Raw genomic sequence first — 19,402 nt, forward strand, 5'->3', positions numbered from 1 at the left:
GGAGACAGGCAGGAGGCCATGCAGAGAATGAAGTCTCTCCATGCAGTCACCAAAGAGCATCTCTTCCCCATTGGGCTTTGAGTGGTCAGCTCCTTCTCAAAGGCCAGAGGATCAGAATTAGCTCTGTCACTTTTAGATACAGGAGAGGCATCAGCCACAGCACAGTCTCCTTGCCTCTGAGAAAGATCCAGATTTCTTGTGTTTTTTTTCCCCAACGAAGCTGGGGAGACCTCAAGTGTTAAGTCCTATTACAGAAGCACTATGACGTTTTACATGTCTAATTAAGCACAAAGCCTGGCTCACAAATGCTGGACCGAGGCCACTGGCCATTTTCTTTCCACGTCAAGGTAAAGGGAATGACAGCCTGATGGATTCCCCCACAGACAAGGGGAAGAGGCCTCAGCTGCTCTCCAGCAGCTTTTGAGGCTCTGGAAAAGCTTGACAGATAGGAATATGGTGTCCCACCTCCCAGTGCTCTTCCCCCCTCTAGCAGTACACGGAGAAGGGGGCATAGCTCCGGGAAGGCACAGAAGTCTCAAATCCCTTCCTTTTCTTCTCAATCATCAGGCTACTGTCATATTTGCACGCACTTCATGTGTCCCCTCCATGCTAGCACTGGCTATGCTGTGGCCTGAGCTGGCTTTCTGTACGTCACTTGCTTTAACTCTGCTCTTGGGTCCAGACCCCCACCATCGACTACCATGTTACCTCCAGAGCATGGTACATGGCCTTCCTGTAAGACACCAGCTTATTGAAGGTCGCCAGGTTAAAGTGCTGGCTGAACAGCCCCAGGGCCACTAGCTTATCTGCAGACACCTGAAAGAGAAAGCCATCATCAACACCCGTCTGCAGCCTGTATCTCTCCCAGGCTTATTCCTGGGGATCATGTTCATAGACTGAAAAGGAGGTTAGAGAAAGTAGAAAACAGAATTGGTACACAGCCTCTGACACACCCTATAGCCAGAAGCACAGTGAACAGGACACTCCAAATGGGAGAAAGTAGGATTCTCCAAATGGAGGATGCGCCCTGTATTTGTGTTATGTTCTGAGACCAAATGACCCACAGGTCCCTGGTGTGGGCCCCATCTCAGTGTTGACACGCACAGTGGACGTTCCATATTGGTGCTTTTGTACATGTCCTTCCCTCCTTCATGAGCATGACAAATGACAGCTGAGATTAACTATTTAGCCTTTTATTAAGGGAATTTAATGTACATGTTTAGAGAATAGTGTTGACAAAAGTAAGCACTTTCTAATTATGTTGATTTGTTGATATGGGCCTTCCATTGGGGCTAAATACCCATATATTCCCCAAGTCTCCAGGGCCTGCATGAACTAATCAGGCCGCCAAAGGGAGGGGATGAAACTCCTGTCCCGGGATGCTGATTAGCACTGAAAGACAGGTGATGTCTGGTTCCCCACAGCGCATGCTCTCTTTCGTGCCAACTTCCGTTTTGCGCTTGTACCTCTAATCCTGACCTTCCATGACAGGGAATTGCCACCACGTATAAAAAACTGGCCGGGGGGCGGGGGCCGGGGAGAGGGGGAGGCTGCTGAGTGGATCAGTCACCTAAGCGTCCTATTCTTCATTTGGGCTCAGGTCAAGATGTCAGCTTTTGAGTTGAGTTCCGCGTCAGGCTCTGTGCTTACACTGCAGAACCTGTTTATGATTCTCTCGCCATCTCTCTTTCTGCCCCTCACCACTTGAGTTCTCTCTCTGTCGCAAAATAAGCTTTCAAAAAAAAGCATAAGGGGCGCCTGGGTGGCTCAGTCGGTTGGGCGGCCGACTTCAGCTCGGGCCACGATCTTGCAGTCCGTGAGTTCGAGCCCCGCATCGGGCTCTGTGCTGACAGCTCGGAGCCTGGAGCCTGTTTCGGATTCTGTGTCTCCCTCTCTCTGACCCTCCCCCGTTCATGCTCTGTCTCTCTCTGTCTCAAAAATAAATAAACGTTAAAAAAAATTAAAAAAAAAAAGCATTTAAAAGAAACTAGGGGTCAGTGTGATTGTACATTGAAAACACCAGTGCTGTTCCCAGTCCTGAACTGCTCTATTGCATGCAATGTGTACCCCAAACACCAAGATGTGCACTGCAACCCTATCCTATAATGCTAGTAGCCCCCCCACATCATCTTACTAACATCAGACCAGCCTTGCAAAGCTCAATCTGTGTTTCACTGGGCCAAAGCAGTTACAAACAATCCTTGCCGCTTCATTTCACAGAACTCATAGTCCACATCCTTCAGTTAGAGGCTTCAGGGAGAGCACAAGCCCAGGACATTTGTTGACCTGCTCCCTCTGCTGGTCAAACAGAGTATCTATGTGTATTCGGCCTACCAGGGGGACTCCAAATCCTCCTCGTCCTGCCTATTGGGAATTTCAATGTGTTTATGGCAAATGATCCCGAGGAAGCCCAAATCGTGGGAAAAAACAGAACCTCAACTTGATGCTTAATCACACAGATGTACTGAATGGCCCTCCATTACCACATCTGCCTCCATCCCAGCCCAGCTTGTTGTTGTTCCTCATCTAACCTCTGGATGTGCTGAAGGTTGGACTAACATTTTGAAAAGAGACCATCACAGGCAAAGTACTGCCTACACTATTCTCATCAAAACCTGAGATCTCATAGTGTGCTTTGGACAGGTAAGAAATCAAAAGTGGCTGATTCATGCCCAACACAGCTATTGTCCCACAGACTCTCATCAAGAAAGAACATAAAATGGTTAATGTCAGCAACAACAGAGGCGTCTGTGTGGCTCCGTCGGTTAAGCATCCGAGTTCCGCTCAGGTCGTGATCTCGCGGTTCGTGGGTTCGAGCCCGTGTCAAGTTCTGCGCTGACAGCTCAGAACCTGGAGCCTGCTTCAGAATCTGCATCTCCCTCTCTCTCTGCCCCTCCCCTGTTCCCACTCTATCTCTCTATCTCTCAAAAATAAAATAAACATTAGATATATATATCAGCAATAAAAAGAACATAATCATGTTAATCATATCAAAATTAGATGTATATATATATATAATCTATATATATAAAACATTAGATGATATATATATATCATCAGCAACAAAAAGAACATAATCAACAAACTCTGAAGTCGGTACTCTGAGTTGAACTTTTTCAGAACTGTCACCAGGTGACCCTAGGCCCAGCCAGACATGCTCCTCCCCACATGCCTCCAGGGCTAAATGATGCTCAGAGGCAGAGACCACCCTTCCTGTCTCTTCTAAGCTTCTCCAAAGATCTTTGAGGGTGCTTACCCAAGTGGCCATTCCCAATTCCACAGGAATCCATAAAAAGTAAAAAAGAGAGCACAAGTGGCCACAAGTGGATTCAGAGAACGTTCCAGCTTTTTGTCTCCTAGAAGAGCACACAGAGCTCTAAGCCCCATGAGACCCTCAATATGTGTTTATGCTATTTAACAAGAAATTTTTATCCTTCCTAGACATACTGAGTCAAATAGCCTCATCCATCTGGAGAAAGCAATCACGGGCCTTTTATCGTAAAACATCAAGTGTACAAGGAAGGGAGGAAAACACTGCATGTCTGTGGCCCAGGAGCCTACCTTGCACTGGACTCACCTCGGAGAATTTGCCGTCACCAAACCACTGGACCCACCGCATGCCGGACATGGCCTGTCGCTTAGAGGTGGCCTTCCATGACACCACCATAGCAGGCCACCAGGAGAAGCCCTTGATCTTTCCCCACACAAGGTCCCCTATTCCAAACTCCTTCCCATCCTAGAAGGGAAAACCACAAGAAAGAATCCCAGTGAGACAGATTGCCTGGGCCAAGGAAAAGTCCTGCCCACCCCACTGACCCCAATGGCCACTGCCTGAGGGACCAACTTGGGGCTCCCTCCAAAGTGCCCACCATGGGGGCCCCTGGGAGCCTAGGTACAACCTCGGCTCAGGTCATGATCTCCATCTCCTGGTGATTTGGAGCCCCGCAGGCTCTCTGCTGTCAGCGTGGAGCCCACTTTAGATCCTCTGTCCCCCTCTCCCTGCCTCTTCCCCCCATGCTCTCATGGGGTCTGTCTCAAAAATAAATATTAAAAAAACAAGTGCCCAGCTGAGGGGCGCTTGATCTTGAGGCTGTGAGTTTGAACCCCACATTGGGTGCAAGGATTACTTTAAAAAAATTAAAACTATGAGTTTGAACCCCTTGAAAATAAGGGACCAGTTTGGTTATTTGATAGGAACATGGGATTATATTAGATTTACAACATTTCACAAATACATTTAACCTAGTATCTAGGAATGAAAGTTGCCGACTGAAAACTCACAGAACATAACATTAGAGTAAATAATGACAATCACTGGGTATTCCCACCACAGGCCATTACACAGGTTATTACAAAGGCATTGAAATGCAAAAAAAAATTATGGACGTTTGCACATAAAAAGCTTACCATAAAATGTGAGATGCCCATGAAAACAAGTTATGAAAATATACCTATAGTTTGATATACATAAAAAAAAAAAAAGGTTGTCTACATGATATATGCAGACACGTACGTATATATGCAGCAATGCTGGAATGAAATAATTGAGCCTAACTGGTTAATTATGAACTATACACTAGACAGGTTATAGACAAGAAAGTGAGACAACTCCAGTTCCTAATAAGTGAAAATGGCTGGTCTCCAATTGTACGTAAAACAGGACGAACAGAAGCATGTACAAAGAGGGTACACTTATTTGGGGGTACAAATGTGATGTTCGGGAAATCAATTAGGTGTTTGAATTATGTCTGGCAGATAAGTAGGGTGAAGGAAGGACTGGTGCATATGGAAAAGAAAGTCAAATATTAGAACAGATGTGACAAAAAAAAGACAAGTGGGAGTAGGCTCCTCTGGGTGAGTGGCTGCCCTTCCCTACTACGTAGGCCTTCCCAGTGGTACCTGATACTCGGTGTTGTCGGCATCTGTCCCCTCCGCGTCCACCTGCGGGGACTCCAAGCTCTCCTGCTGGCTGTCCTGGGCCAGGCGGGCGTAGGGGGTACTGCTGCTCTGGGGCATCACGTCATCATCTGTGAGGTCAATGGTGAGGTAGGGGCTGGCGGGGGACGGCCACGGTGTGCCTGCCAAGGATACTGTCCGCCGCCTCAGGGACTGTGGACAGAAGGACACAGATCTTGGGCCACAGCAAACCAGGCAGGTGACCGGAGACCGGTGGTCCCCCCAGTTGGATCCCGGGCAAGCCTGAAGCGTGAAGGTGTGAGTTGAGAACAGACACCACCAAGGTTGGTTTTCCAGGAACGAGTGAGCACCCCTTGAGTGGTGGGAAAAAGCGACCTCCATGAGAACAGGGACAGAATCATGACACATAGGACAAAGGCAGAGTAAGCATGAGTGACGTCTAGAAACTCCAGAGCCAAGCTCAGGGAGGGCCACTGGTTTCCTTAAATGCTTATTGTGTGCCCAGCCTTGCAACAGGAGTGGAGATTTATTGTGACCACTGGGGTTGCCTCAAGACAGTCAGTGAAGATACTAGCGAGACAGAACAGTTCTGGAGTCAGTGGAGCTGAACTCATTCCCAAGGAGGAGCAAGAAACCAGTCAACAGGGAATTCTCACATTCCACCAGGGTTCCATCCAGGATCAGGCCAGGAGAGAAGCTTACCCAGCACCCGGGAGCGAAAGGAAAGGCAAGACCCTGAAAAGGTGCTGAGTGTGAGGAACAGATATAGGTTAAACGCCGGCTTTCAGTGGCACAGTGACAGAGGTGGATCTTCCACTTAAGAGACTGGGGGTGTCCGGGGAACCAACCCTGGTAGCTGAGAACTCCACGGGGGACTCATCCACGTGACTGCGGCCCTGCCGGCCTCGGGTGGAGCGTGGGGAGGGCCTGTGCCTCTCACGGCTGGAGGCATTGTTGTTATTTCGGGTTCGGACCTGGAAGCAAGAGAGGATAAGCAGGAGGCCTTTGGTGACTACAGGCATGGAGTTTCGGACTTGAGGGGTCGCCTCAAGTCCCCATAAGTGAAGAGGTGGGTAAGCAGGGAAGGACTCTGGGCTGAAAGGATCTCCCCCAGAAACTCCCCTGTTACTGGGGGAAGGGGTAGGGTGCCAGCAGGGCTGCCGATGGTCCACAGCAGATCCCGCACTGCCCGTCAGAGGCAACTGGCACCTGCAGATTGAATGGAAAATAACATCCAGTTTACCCCAAACCAAACATTTTGTCCCCCCAAAGCATTAGAGTGACTGTTGTCTTCTTCTGGAAGGTAGTGGATCAAGCAGCTGGATGAGAAGCCCTTAGGCTCCTTTCTCAAAGTGGCATGAACTTGGGTGGTGCACTCCTGTATTCGAATCCTGCACGCAAGAATCAATGTTTAACCTTGGGTTAGTTACCGGATCCTTCTGTCCTCTGTAATGGGGATGACCTCCATCATATGCTGGGGGAGATTGTAAACTAGACCCGCCACGGTCCTCGAGCGTCAGCCTGTTCTCTAATGGGGTGGGAGGCCACTAGCAATGATCGCCTACCCGTTTCCACACCAGACACTAAGTCACAGACTCCGCTTACGGAAATGAGTCCCAGAGGGAATAGGCATTTGAGCCATTCACCTACAAACTAGCAATCTCGGGCACTTGCAGCCAGGAGTGTCCGAAAAGAGCTGAAAACCTGAAACACTACCACGGGAGAGAAGACCTTCACTGACTATCCGTGAGCCTTGCTGTCTGTCATTCTCCACTTTCAAAACATGTATTCACCTCTCTCCAAAGTTCTCTCTGGAGGATGCAAGACCATTTTTTGGTTTTGTGTGTGTGTGTGTGTGTGTTTATGCAGGCCTGTGTCTGGTTGGAAGCGCCTGGGCTCAGAAGTGGGGGACTTACAGCTGGGCTTTCAGACCGAGTCCTGGTTTCACGGAAGAGTTTTGGCATCACTGGGGTGTCAGAGCCATCCCCGTCTTCCCCTTCGCCATCTCCATCACCCGTCAGATCCTTTATGAATGAAAGCATTATGAACTTTAAATGTTATCAAAAGGTGACAAAACCCCAAACGGTTTAAGAATGAAAAGTCAATCATAGTGAAAACAATACTGGCCCAAGTTACCTGAAAATATTTTCAAAATATTTTGTTCCTATAAGACATTACAGTGGCTTACCCTGGGGATCACAAATTCAAGACATGATCAAAAAAGAAAACCCCTGGGGCGCCTGGGTGGCTCGGACGGTTGAGTGTCTGACTTCAGCTCAGGTCATGATCTCACGGTCCGTGAGTTCAAGCCCCGCGTCGGGCTCTGTGCTGACAGCTCAGAGCCTGGAGCTTGCTTCAAATTCTCCATCTCCCTCTCTCTCTCTGCCCCTCCCCCCTCTTCTCAAAAATAAATACACACTAAACACACACACACACAAAAAAAAACAGTGGAATCAGAAAATCTAAGACACAGTATGAATGCAATCTGGATCTGCACCTTGGGGAGACTGATTTGGCTATGACTAACAGGGAGAGCTGGTCAATTTGCACAATTAAGTGGGAGAAATCAAAGGCTCAAAGGAGATGCGTCCTGATACAAGGACCAGGAAGAAATGGCACCAATGAACCAATGAAGAACCCCTAGAACATGTCCCATGCTGCACAGCAAAACCCAAAAACCTGTGCACTGGTAAGCAGCCTGAGTTTTGGATGTAATAGTAAGAACTTGATTTTTTCACTTCGCTTGCCCATTGAGGCCTTGAGTGAGTCCATTTCACTCTTTAAAACTGTAACAGTACTTTTCTTACAGCACAACAGGAATATAAAGAGAATCAAGCAACGCAGGCCTCACTCAAGGCCAGACTCAGAGGACATGCTCAGGCCGGAGGTTCCATTGCCACTCCTGCTGATGGTCCACCGGAGCTAAAACAGGTGTCCTGAGCACCCAGTCCCAAATATCCACACAGCTCTTATGCTCATCATCTGGGCGTCCACTGGTTGCCCTCCAGCAGAACAGAAGCCATGCGAATGTGAATTTACACTTGTCCGTAACTTTGTTCCCAATGCTGGACACCAGCTCTTTCAAAAAAGTAACCAAATTGGAAAAAAAAAAACAAAGAAAACTCTACTATGATTAATAAGAACAAGAAAGGCATAAATGATGTCGGGAATAAAAAAAAAAAATTACGGGAAGACTCTAAGGTGGAAAAAAAATTGATCAAGTAGAAACCTTGACTTTGCAGCAGCCGTTAAAAGACATTGCAATGATTGTTAGAAGTCCCCTAAGGCAAGTTCTTTCCAACGTGAGGGGAAAAAAATCCTTGAGGCCACATAACCCTGAGATCAAAACCAGACACAAATATATTCCAAGAAATAAAAAAAATCACACATCCACTTTATTCATGAATAGATGTGAAAGGAAATCAGATTGAAAACACACCACAAACAAGTTGGGCTCATTCCAGGAATAAAAGGAGCGATTTTACTACATTAAAACTTTATCAATGTAATTGGATCCTCCGGACTGGGAAAATGAGAATTTCAGAAATATGCTGGGAAGCATTTAGTAAAAAAACTTTAAAATGGACTAAAATTAATGTTTATGATTAAAAAAAAGACTTGGCATGTAGCAGAAAATGCCTTCATGCATGAGGTTGTTCAAAGCCCTCTGTGTGCTTAGCAGTTTTCAAATCCGTCACTCAACAAGTATTTACTGGATGCCACTCAAGGGAATTCCCGAATCCTGCACAAGGGACATGAGGACACATACCTGAGTATAACTTAGCAGACTGGAGACCTCCCTCTTGGACAGTCGTGAGCTTGATCTTCGGCCTGGAGAAAAGAACCGGTCTTGTCTTTTGTGGAAGGGCCAGCCTCCGGGCCAGGGGGCAGCCGTGTCTTCCCTCGCTGACCTGCTGTCCCCTGTAGTCTCCTCTCTGGGTTGGGGGCAGAGATCCCTCTAGACCCACTGGCATCCTCAGAGGGTTAACTGAGCCCCTCAGGATCTGATTTCCCTTCAATGTATTCATAAGGCAACAGGGCACAGGGCCAGGCACATAATAGGACCCAAAACAATGACTGAAGGTACTCAGCAGGAAAGGCATCAATTTCCTTCCAGAATTATGGCCACCAACTGCAAGTAATGAACAGTCCAGTGCCTGCCATCTCGGCCACATTTCAAGTGCTCGCATGTGGCTAGGGGCTATTCTAGCGCACCACGCCGAAACAGAACACTTGCACCGTTGCAGAGTGTCCTATTGGACAGCACAGCTCTAGAGGATTTCAACAACAGGATGGGACAATACAGGCATTTCCAAACCGGCTGGGTCAGGAAATCTCAGTGGGGTGGATCCCAGGTGATGTGATCCAGAACTGTGGAGGGGAGGGGCAGGGAGGGCAGGATGGCAAAGGAAGCAAGCCTCAGATCCTCCCCCACATATGTGGCAAGTGTCTTCTTGCCACATAATCACCTGCAAGGGGAGAGGGGTCCCTCTGCAGAAGAGCCAAAGACCCCAGGCTATGCTGCAAATTTCCCCCCATCATGACTGGAAAAGGACAGGGGTCATCACCCCGGGGTTACCTCCTCAGAGTCCCAGCTGAGGGGAGAGGAGAAGGGGGGCAAGGGCTGTGGGCAGGGATGAGAAACGGGCTGGGCTCTGCCTCCATCCATTTCTCTTTCCTGGGAGATGTGGCGGGGCTTGTCAGAGACCAGAGCCTCTCCCCACAACCTGCCTCGAGCCTGCTCGGAGGCTCATGTCCCAGCTGCAGGGCCTGTCCCACCCCTCCTCCCCGCTAGCCCGGCCACCTCTGATCTCCGGGGTGCTGATAGCCTCCAGGATGGGGGGTGAGGGCGCATCCTTGGAGTCAGAAGACTGGTCGCTGCAGCCCCCGTTAGTGATGATGGAGTCTTCCCTCCCGCTGGCGTCCTCCTCTCTGTTGAGTTGTCTGGTGTCTCCCTTCATTGTTTCCTGCAGGAGGGCCAGAATAGGTAGGGTAGCAGGGAAACAAGGGCACAAGGGGGCAGCACACCCCAAACCTCCCACCAATGGCTCTACGTCCTCAGGCCAAGGGAGGCCCCTTGACATATTCTCCGGGTGATACTCCTACCCAAGGACCCCACCCAGGCTGCCCCCCCCCACCCCGTAGCCTGCCCCCCTCACCAAACTCGGAGGCTCAGGACTTGGTTCCATGTGGCCAGGCGGCCCGAAGGCTCAGACACCAGCACCCAGGACAGAGGAGGGGGCTGGGCTGTGGTCTGAGGCTTAGGCTGTTCTGTGCAATTAGCCGGCCACTTCAAACAATGCCATTTAGGACCCGCCTGCCCGGGTCTGCCTGCAGCCAGCCTTGGTCCCCTCTGCCCCTGGCCCCCTCTCCCTGCCCAGCCTCCGCAGGGCCTCAGGAAGCCAGTGCATTATTTTCCCTCCTGACCCCTTTGTTTGCTCTCTCCCTTCCCCTCAATCTCCAGGTCCTCTTCCCACCCGCCCCCTCCTCCCCCACAGAACAGCTTCTCTCCTCTCCATGGCAGCACAAGCCCCGCCCCACCCCAACCTCAGGGGCCCATTGGTCTGCTGGCCTGTCGCTCACTCCCCTCCTCCCTCACCAGCTGGGGCTCAGAGTCCCAAGTTCCCAAGAAGGGAAAGGATGGAGGAGCACAGGCGAAGGACTGGGGCAGTTAACAAGGGGCATGCTCCCCATCTGCTCCAGCCTCACCCCACCTCTGGGCCTTTGTCTCCCCACTGCTGCCCGTCCTGGTAACTGCATCATCACCAGGCTATTCGGCTCAGACCAGCTCAGGCCAGGTCCTCGCTGAAGGTTTGAAGGGCTGTGCGACCTTCATCCTGGTCTTCAACAGATGTTGGCTGCAAGAGCGTGCACCTTTCATTTACGCCTATTAATGTGATTATGCGCCCATTTTATAGAAAAGGAAAACTGACACACAGACAGGATTAGTCTCCAAGGCCAAAAATCACACTTAAGAGGTAGTGCACCAAGGCAAAACTAGAACCTAGGTAGTAGATGAGGCCCCCAGACACCCATTCCTTACTTTCCCCCAAACTACTCCAGAGGTATTTGCCACCACACCCTATTGCTCTGGACTGAAAAGCTTCCTGAGCTCTTGGGAAAAGCTTCCTGAACAAAAGGCTGCTCATCAGCACTGAGCACTCCCAACCCCTGTGCCCCATCTTGGGGACTCACCGCACCGTACTAGATGACGCACACTAGCCTCCCAGGGTACCTTCTAGAAACATCCTCTAGGCTACAGGGCGGTGGACTGCAATAGTGATGTAGCACCACATCCACCAGGGGGCGATGTGGGGAGCGGTCTGAATTGGCCTGCAGCGCCCCCAGGTGGACGGGCGGTGTGCCCTGGGGTCCCAAAGCCATCCTCTGCACCTGTCCATCCCCCAGGCCAGGGCATGGGGCAACTAGACCCCTGCTGTATTTCCCATAAGGCCCAGGGAGCAGCACCTCTGGAAATCACCTGGGAGCTGGTCAGAGCTGCAAAATCTCAGGCACTGGCCCTAGACCTACTAAGTCAAGACCAACATGTTCGAAAGACCCCTGGGTGATTATGTGCAAGTTAGAGAAGCATTGTTCTGGTTCTAAATGTACACTGATCCATAGCCACCCACGTGGTCCAGGGTGTACAGGGTCACACTTCTTGGTCTGTTTTCTCTTGATACATGTTAAGGAACCTCACCAGCCCCACGGAAACAGAGGAATGCCTGACCTGGTCTGATCAGCTGCTCCTCACCCCCATTCACTGCCAAGCCCTGACCCGGAAGAACAGGATGGCTGACCTACGGCCAGTTCCTGTGAGGCCAAGCTGCCAAAATCCGAGGAAAACTGCTGGAGTGTAGTTCCAAGTAATAATTAATTCCCAGCGTCTTACCCTTGGCCAAGCCAGTGAACTAAATAACCTAGGTAGCCTGACACCAGGAGGGCGTCTGCGTCATGGGGTGTAAGACACTAAAGGGTACACAGAAGCTTGGGGAGGGGGGGAGGGCAGCGAGGCCTTCCAGTCAGAAGCTGGTAACAAGCAGGTCAGAGGCTGAAATTGAGGGCCATTGCTTCCCTCTCATCCAGGGCCCAAGATTCCCTCAGGCGGCCCTTTACTGTGTCAGTCAGGAGGCTCCCTCCTAGATAGGCCCAGGTGGAGCCTGCAGCCAGGAGTGGACAATGATTAACTACCTCGGGCCTTCCCCCAGGGCCTCAGCAGCGCCAACCTGTCCCCCAGTCTACCAAGCAGACATGTGAGCAGAGCACCCTTCCCAAAGCCGCATGCCAACATTCAGGAAAAATCTCCTGCCCCTATAAACTAGGCACATGAGGACTGGAGGAAGGTTCAGGGAAGGACACCAACCAGCTCTAAGGGTCCTCAGCTACCTGGGCTAGCCCGGGAAAGCTGTTTTAAGTTTATTTTTGAGAGAAAGAGACAGAGCGTGAACAGGAGAGGGGCAGAGCGAGAGGGAGGCACAGAATCGGAACCGGGCTCCAGGCTCTGAGCTGTCAGCACAGAGCCGGACGCGGGACTCAAACTCACGAACCGTGAGTTCATGACCTGAGCTGAAGTCAGAGGCTTAACTGACTTCACCCAGGCGCCCCAGCGGGGAAGCTATTTTAAAATACTCGCCCCCCGCCCCCCAATGTATAATTCAATTATGTGAGTTGCATCACCCCGGGTGTGCATTGACATGAACTTCCCTTGCTGTCTTACTGTCACAACACACACCGGCGTCCAGAACCTGCGCAGGCTGAAAGGTGCCCAGCTCAGTGTCTCTCCCTGACCAATTCTACACACCGGATGAATGAAGCGTGCCTCCAGGCATGTGCTACAGCTGCCTCCTCAGCCTGGAAGCCCTCCCCATCTCTCTCTACCACATACCTCCCTGTTGTTCAGACTCCAAAACCACATCGTGACAGTCGGGAAGGCTTCTCCCAATACTCCTGGCTCCAAAAAGTAATAACCTGGCCCTCCTCACACAAATCCTCTCACCTAAAGATACAGTAATTTTCTTTCAGCGTTTACTATCCTATATGCAACACCCTCTTCGGTGCTCTAGCTGCATCAACTCATTTAATCCTTCAATGTGGTGCATAGTATCCCTATTTTACAGATGGACAAACTGAGGCACAGATTAAGCAACAAAACACGTACTTGTTGAGCAACATAATACACACGTGACCAGTGTGACTTGTTAACGTGCTCAAGTCCAGGAAAAGTTAGAGAAGAACACATAAACTTAACCACATGCTCGAGAACAGGAAGAAATTAGTACCAGAGACCGGCGTGTAACGAATGGTAAGAGACAAATCACCGTCATCTCTTCCCACCACCTCTTGGATAATGTGGCCCCCAAGACAAGCCAAGTGCTTTACCTAGTGTGATCTTTCTAGCGCTGGAGGATAGCCTGGCTGGGTTACCACTCTGAACGAGATGGCACCTTCCGGAGGGATTTTTCCAGAGTACTTGCTGTGCTAGCCGAACAACCGTGCCTTGCCACCCCACTGTTGTAACAGGGCCCAGGTCCCGACCGTAAAAGCTAAAGGTGGTACAAACCGCTCTCTCAGCCCCCACCAGATCCCGAGGCAGGTCTTGTTATCAACCTGCTTTGGACAGGCTCAGATGAATTAATTAAGTCACCCATCAAGGTGGCAATGCCAAGACTCATGCCTAGGCAGTCCAGGGCACGTGCCTGTAACTGCCGTGCCAAGACATGGCGGCCCGAGAATTCTAGTTAGGGACACTGCCTCACCCATCCCAGAGACTGTGGGGAACTTTAGGGCTGAGGGACAGGACCCACCGTGATGCGTGGTGAACTCTGACCCTTTCCCAGAAGCTGGGGTCCAGCACATGATTTGGGGGCGGGCAGCAGCACAGGGTGGGCTCACCCGCAAGGTTCTCCCTGCAAGGCTCTGCCTCATTAGTGCAGGGTGCCTGTGTCCCAACTGAACCAGGTCAGACGTGTCCAAATGCAATGTGGCAGACAGAAGGGTGGGTGGCACCCCCAATTAGACTCAGGGAGGAGGCTCAGGGACTCGTCCCCCCACCGACCCAGCTATAAGGCTAAGGAGTGATGTCATTCACTTCCTCCAGGCTGGCACCAGGAGCAGTTACTTCACAGCATCTTGTAAATGTTAATTGCATTAATTAAGTGCACAACACAGGAAGGGGGGAGGACGGTGGACATGATGGAGAAGTAGGTAGAAGGCGGGGCCACTTGGGCATCCCTGCCCCACATGAGTCCCGCCAGGGGTTAGAGATCACGTGAAGTAAAAGGGAGGTTGAAAGATATTCCCATTCACCTTTTTAAGAAATTTCGTCTTCTCCACAGCCCCTGGGAGGGAAATCTAGACTCCTGTATCCTCCCCCTCAGCCGCCCGAGTCTTTCTTAGCTGCTTCCCTTGTCGGAGATAAGAAAATAGTTGAGATGGAATAATTACTATGTATCTCGCCGAAAAAAGAGAGAGCTTACTCTTATGATGCCCCATTTTGCAGATGAGTAAACTGAAGCTCAGAGGTAACAGATGGGCAGATTCCTTGCCCAGGCTTGCACAGCAGCTAAGTGATAGAGATTTAGACTTCACTCAGGAGCCAGATCTCAAAGACATTTTAAAACCAATATGCTGGGGCGCCTGGGTGGCGCAGTCGGTTAAGCGTCCGACTTCAGCCAGGTCACGATCTCGCGGTCCGTGTGTTCGAGCCCCGCGTCAGGCTCTGGGCTGATGGCTCGGAGCCTGGAGCCTGTTTCCGATTCTGTGTCTCCCTCTCTCTGCTCCTCCCCCGTTCATGCTCTGTCTCTCTCTGTCCCAAAAATAAAAAAAGGTTGAAAAAAAAAATTTTTAAAAATAAATAAATAAAAATAAAACCAATATGCTAAGTATAGTTACAAAAGTGAAACCTGGGTAGGGACACCTCACCCAGGTGAGCGGAGAGAAGGAGGGAAGTGGGAACAATAAGTACAACAGTAAGAGGCTGGAAACAGGCTGCCCACCTGGCTGGTGGCAGAGTATGAGGTCACAGAGTTCAAGGTCTTTACCTGACTTTTAGGAAATCTTTGCTAAATTCCAGAAATTACCAGATCCATGGAAAGCTGGAATGAAAAAGCCCTCAATGGCTTTCTCAAACCCCAGTTTTATCATTTGTGAAATGAGATGACCTCCCCTAACTCCCTGGGTGGTTGGTGCTAGGGACCCCCAACATAGAGGATGAAACCTTGAGAAGAACCCGGGGCTTACACATTTCCATGTGCCATCCTGCCAGACTTTCCAGCTCTGCCTCACAAAAGCATCCCTTCATTCTGGGGCATTCAGAAGGAATGTGGACAACTGCTCCATGCCTCTAGGCCATGGCTGCAAACGCCACTTTCATTGTACAGTAAAAACTGAACTTTGGTATATTGATCAGAATTATTAAAATAATTGATCCCAGCAGGGGTCAAATTAGACAAATGCAAAAAAAAAATGGCTATAGGAACATGTTCCTTGCAGTACTGCTCATATTAGCAAAATACTCACAAACATCTAGATGTTCTTCAGTGGATGGGAATTATATACCAATACCCTTACAGATAATTCACAGAAAAAGAAAAAACTGGGGCACCTGGTTGGCTCAGTCCGTGGAGTGTGTGACTTTTCAACTCAGGGTTGTGAGTTTGAGCCCCACTTTGGGTGTAGAAATTCCTTAAAAATAAAATCTTAAAATAAAGAGAGAAAACACAAGGAATATACAGAAAGATCTACAAAGATAAGGCAACTTAAAGCGGAGTTTCGAGTCAAGCTTTTTACCCTATAAACAAACGCAGCCCTCTTCCCCTACAATTATTTGGGAAACCCTTGGAAGGGTGTGCAAATGTGGAGCGGAAACCAATGGTTAACTGTGACAATGATGGGTGGGAAGCAAAGGAGCAAAGGATTCTGGGAGCTGCAGTGCTCGCTCCTATAGTCATGTGTCCCTTAGCAAAGCCAGAGTGGAAGAGCCCACTGCCCTCTCCCCTAAGGGGTAAGTGAAGACCAAATTTCTATAAAGCCACCACCTTGGGTCTGCCCCTCACAGTAGTCTGCTCCTGCTGCCACACAGCCAATGCCTTAAATCTCAACTGTCCTCTTATGGAGGCAATGGGGATAGAGTGAGCCTTTGAGATGGCAAACTGACAATACCTAAAAATGCCAAATGTTCCATATCCTGTTACACAGGACTCTTCTGCTACAGATCAACCCAGCCCAAAGCTCTTACCAAGAGCTGAGTGCAAGCATGGTCACTGCTGTCCCGTTTATCATAGCAAAAGCTCCAAACAAATGACTGCCTAAATCCCATGCAGCCATAGTGGGGGATGGTAGTGAGAGGCAATGAATGAGGGAATGACGAGAAGATGAAGCTTTGTCAAGTGACAGTCTGTGCAACAGTCTCAGTTAATACGCTAGCATGTGCATTAAGCCATGTTCCTCCAGCATTTTGTTCTCTTAACTGTAAAAAGTCAGGTCTCCTGGGAGGGTAGTTTGTGAGTGAACTACCATATCCTCATGGTACTTTTACAGTCAGATACTGTCCAAGAAACATTTCTTTCTTTGAACATGGTCATTCAAGGGGCATCTGGATGGCTGAGTTGGTTACATGTCTGACTTCAGCTCAGGTCATCATCTTGCAGTTCATGAGTTCAAGCACCAAGTCAGGCTCTGTGCTGACAGCTCACAGCCTGGAGCCTGCTTCCGGTTCTCTCTCTCTCCCTCTCTCTCTCTCTCTCTCTCCCTCCCTTCCTTGCTCGCACTGTCTCTGTCTCTCAAAAATAAACATTAAAAAAAAAAAGAAGAAAAGAAAATGGCCATACAAGGGGCACCTGGGTGGCTCAGTAAGTTAAGCTTCTGGCTATTTCAGCTCAGGTCTTGATCCTGGGGTCATAGAATCAAGCCCAGTATCGGGCTCCACACTGGGCAAAGAGCCAGCTTGGGATTCTCTCTTTCTCTCTCTGTCTCTCTCTCTCCCCCCATACCACCCCCGCACCACTACTCTCCCTTGTTGTGCTCTCTCTCTCTCTCAAAAAAAAAAACAAACTCTAATGAAAATGGCCATTCAAGTTTAAACAATCTAAATTTACTTGTGTATGGTATGAGGTAGGGATCTCATTCTTCCCTATAAGGAAAGCCAAACACACGTAATGACAAGCATGTCCCAACTCCTCTTCTTTTATAAAGCTCCCCCCCATGTATGTAGGATGTTTCTGGACTGACTTTTCCCTTTGGCATTTATCCCTTGCCACCCCTTTTAATCATCATAGCTTTACTAATAAGCGCTCCTATGCTAGGGCAAGCCTGCCAACCTTACCGAAAATTTTTGCCAGTTTTCTCCCTAAAGGTCTTGCACATCCCTTAGTTTACATTTTCTTATTTCTGGTTCCCTCTTCTAGTTAGTCCCCAGGGGATTTTTCTAGGGAGCTTAGCTCTGCACACAAATTTACACAGCATTTCTAGTTGATTCAACATGGGAGGACTTACAGATTACTGCTACCATAAGCAGAAAGTCCTAATATTTATATGTGTGTGTGTTGTGTGTATGTATGTATGTATGTATGTATTCATTCTTTTAGTATATTTTTTAAGACAAAATTTTGGGAGCACCTGGCTGGCTCAGTCAGAAGAGTATGTGCCTCCTGATTTCAGGGTTGTGAATTTGAGCCCCATGTTTGGCGTAGAGATGACTTAAAGATGGTCAAAAGGTACAAATAAATCCCTGGGAAGTAATATACAGCACGGCAACTAAAATATTATATTGTATGTTTGAAAGTTGCTAAGACAGCAAACCTTAAAAGTTCTCTGCACAAGAAAAAAAGTATAGGGGCGCCTGGGTGGCTCAGTTAAGCCTCCCACTTCAGCTCGGGTCATGATCTCATGGTTCACTAGTTCAAGCCCCCATAGGCCTCTGTGCTGACACTCGGAGCCTGGAGCCTGCTTCAGATTCTGTGTCTCCCTCGCTCTCGGCCCCTCCCCCACTCCCGCTCTGCCTCTCTCTCTCAAAAATAAACATTAAAAGAAATTTTACGGGTGCCTGGGTGGCTCAGTCAGTTGAGCAACTGACCTCAGCTCAAGTTATCATCTCAGGGTTCATGAGCTCAAGCCCCGTGTCCAGCTCTGTGCTCTCAGCTCAGAGCTAGCTTTGGATCCTCTGTCTCCCTCTCTGCCCCTCCTGTGCAGGCACTGCTTGCTCTCTGGCAAAAATAAACATTAAAAAAAAAAAAAAAAGGGGGGTGCCTGGGTGGCTCAGTCGGTTGAGCGGCCGACTTCGGCTCAGGTCATGATCTTGCGGTCCGTGAGTTCAAGCCCTGCGTCGGGCTCTGTGCTGACAGCTCAGAGCCTGAAGCCTGTTTCAGATTCTGTGTCTCCCTCTCTCTGACCCTCCCTCGTTCATGCTCTGTCTCTCTCTGTCTCAAAAATAAATAAACGTTAAAAAAAATTAAAAAAAAAAAAGCCTACGTCCCACATAAACCACTTTTTTCAAAAACTATCTACAATTACCTGGTATGGGCAAGGGTCTGCCAGTCTCAACAGTGGTGAAGCAGGCCTGCAGGCAAAGAGCGGGCTCTAGCGGGCACTCCTGAGTATCTTAACCTGACACATCTGTGCATCCTGCCAGTTCTGTGGGTCCAAGCCAGGTGGGGACAAAGGTCTCAAAGAAATGCAACAGCATTGCCATGCACATTCTACTCCCTGCTAGCTGTGTGGCCTTAGGTAATGGTGACAATCAAGCTTAATATTGAGCAATCACTCTGTCCGGCGCTTACACAGAACTTCCCAAGACAGAGCAGCACGCTGGCAAAGGCCACTCTCCTACAAGCGTCAGACAGGAACTCCCCCGGGCTTCAGGAGCCATGCTCGGCACTGAGAAGCACAGGCAGACATCGGCCAACAGCCCATCCTCACGGAGCCCACAGCTGGTTCAGGAGAGGGTGGTAGGACAAAGCCAGGTGGTGGAGGACACAATAACAAGGCTGGTTCACCCCAAAATCTACACTGCTCTCCCAATATAATTAAGACCCTTTTACAAGAGCACAACAGGACAGATTTTGCCCACACCTCTATGCAGATTTGCTCAGAGTTTTCCAAACCCTTCCACCCAGTGTCGCACACTGCCTCTTGCATAACCCAGAACAACCCAGAAGATCTTTGTCACAGCACCTGCCTGTTCAGGCTTCTAGCCTAGTTAATACTCTGTTTCTCACCACATCCCGGGTGAGCCAGCTTCCTTCTGCTTCTTTCTGCTCCTCTCTCCTCTAGATTCTAGTGCTGCAGCCACAAAGCTCAGGCAAAGCAATGCTTCAGTCAAGCTGTACAGCGCACATTCACGGAGCCAGGGGCCCAGCACTGTGCTGGCTGCTGGGAACACCAACTGACTGAGAAAGCATCGTCCCTTCTCCTAGAGCTGGAAGCCTGGGTTCCAGCCCCAGCTGGGGCCCAAGTGTGTCCACTTCCAACAGCAAACAAATGCTGCTTA

General features: G+C 49.6%; 1 protein-coding gene across 2 annotated transcripts in view; it reads right to left on the reverse strand.

The window, feature by feature from the left end:
- DNMT3B (DNA methyltransferase 3 beta) overlaps positions 1–10,046 on the reverse strand; it is a 27,125-nt gene extending 17,079 nt beyond the window's left edge. For both annotated transcript variants that reach the window (XM_049650015.1, XM_049650014.1), the window contains exons 1-7: positions 9,722–10,046; positions 8,687–8,748; positions 6,834–6,941; positions 5,766–5,891; positions 4,900–5,109; positions 3,578–3,736; positions 709–816 (exon numbers count right to left, since the gene is read on the reverse strand). In XM_049650015.1, coding sequence (XP_049505972.1) covers positions 709–816; positions 3,578–3,736; positions 4,900–5,109; positions 5,766–5,891; positions 6,834–6,941; positions 8,687–8,748; positions 9,722–10,001 — 1,053 coding nt within the window. In that variant the 5' untranslated portion in view covers positions 10,002–10,046. The remainder of the gene's footprint in view (positions 1–708; positions 817–3,577; positions 3,737–4,899; positions 5,110–5,765; positions 5,892–6,833; positions 6,942–8,686; positions 8,749–9,721) is intronic.
- Positions 10,047–19,402: the final 9,356 nt, after the last annotated feature.

Source organism: Panthera uncia, assembly GCF_023721935.1.
Source record: "Panthera uncia isolate 11264 chromosome A3 unlocalized genomic scaffold, Puncia_PCG_1.0 HiC_scaffold_11, whole genome shotgun sequence".
Lineage (NCBI taxonomy): Eukaryota > Metazoa > Chordata > Mammalia > Carnivora > Felidae > Panthera > Panthera uncia.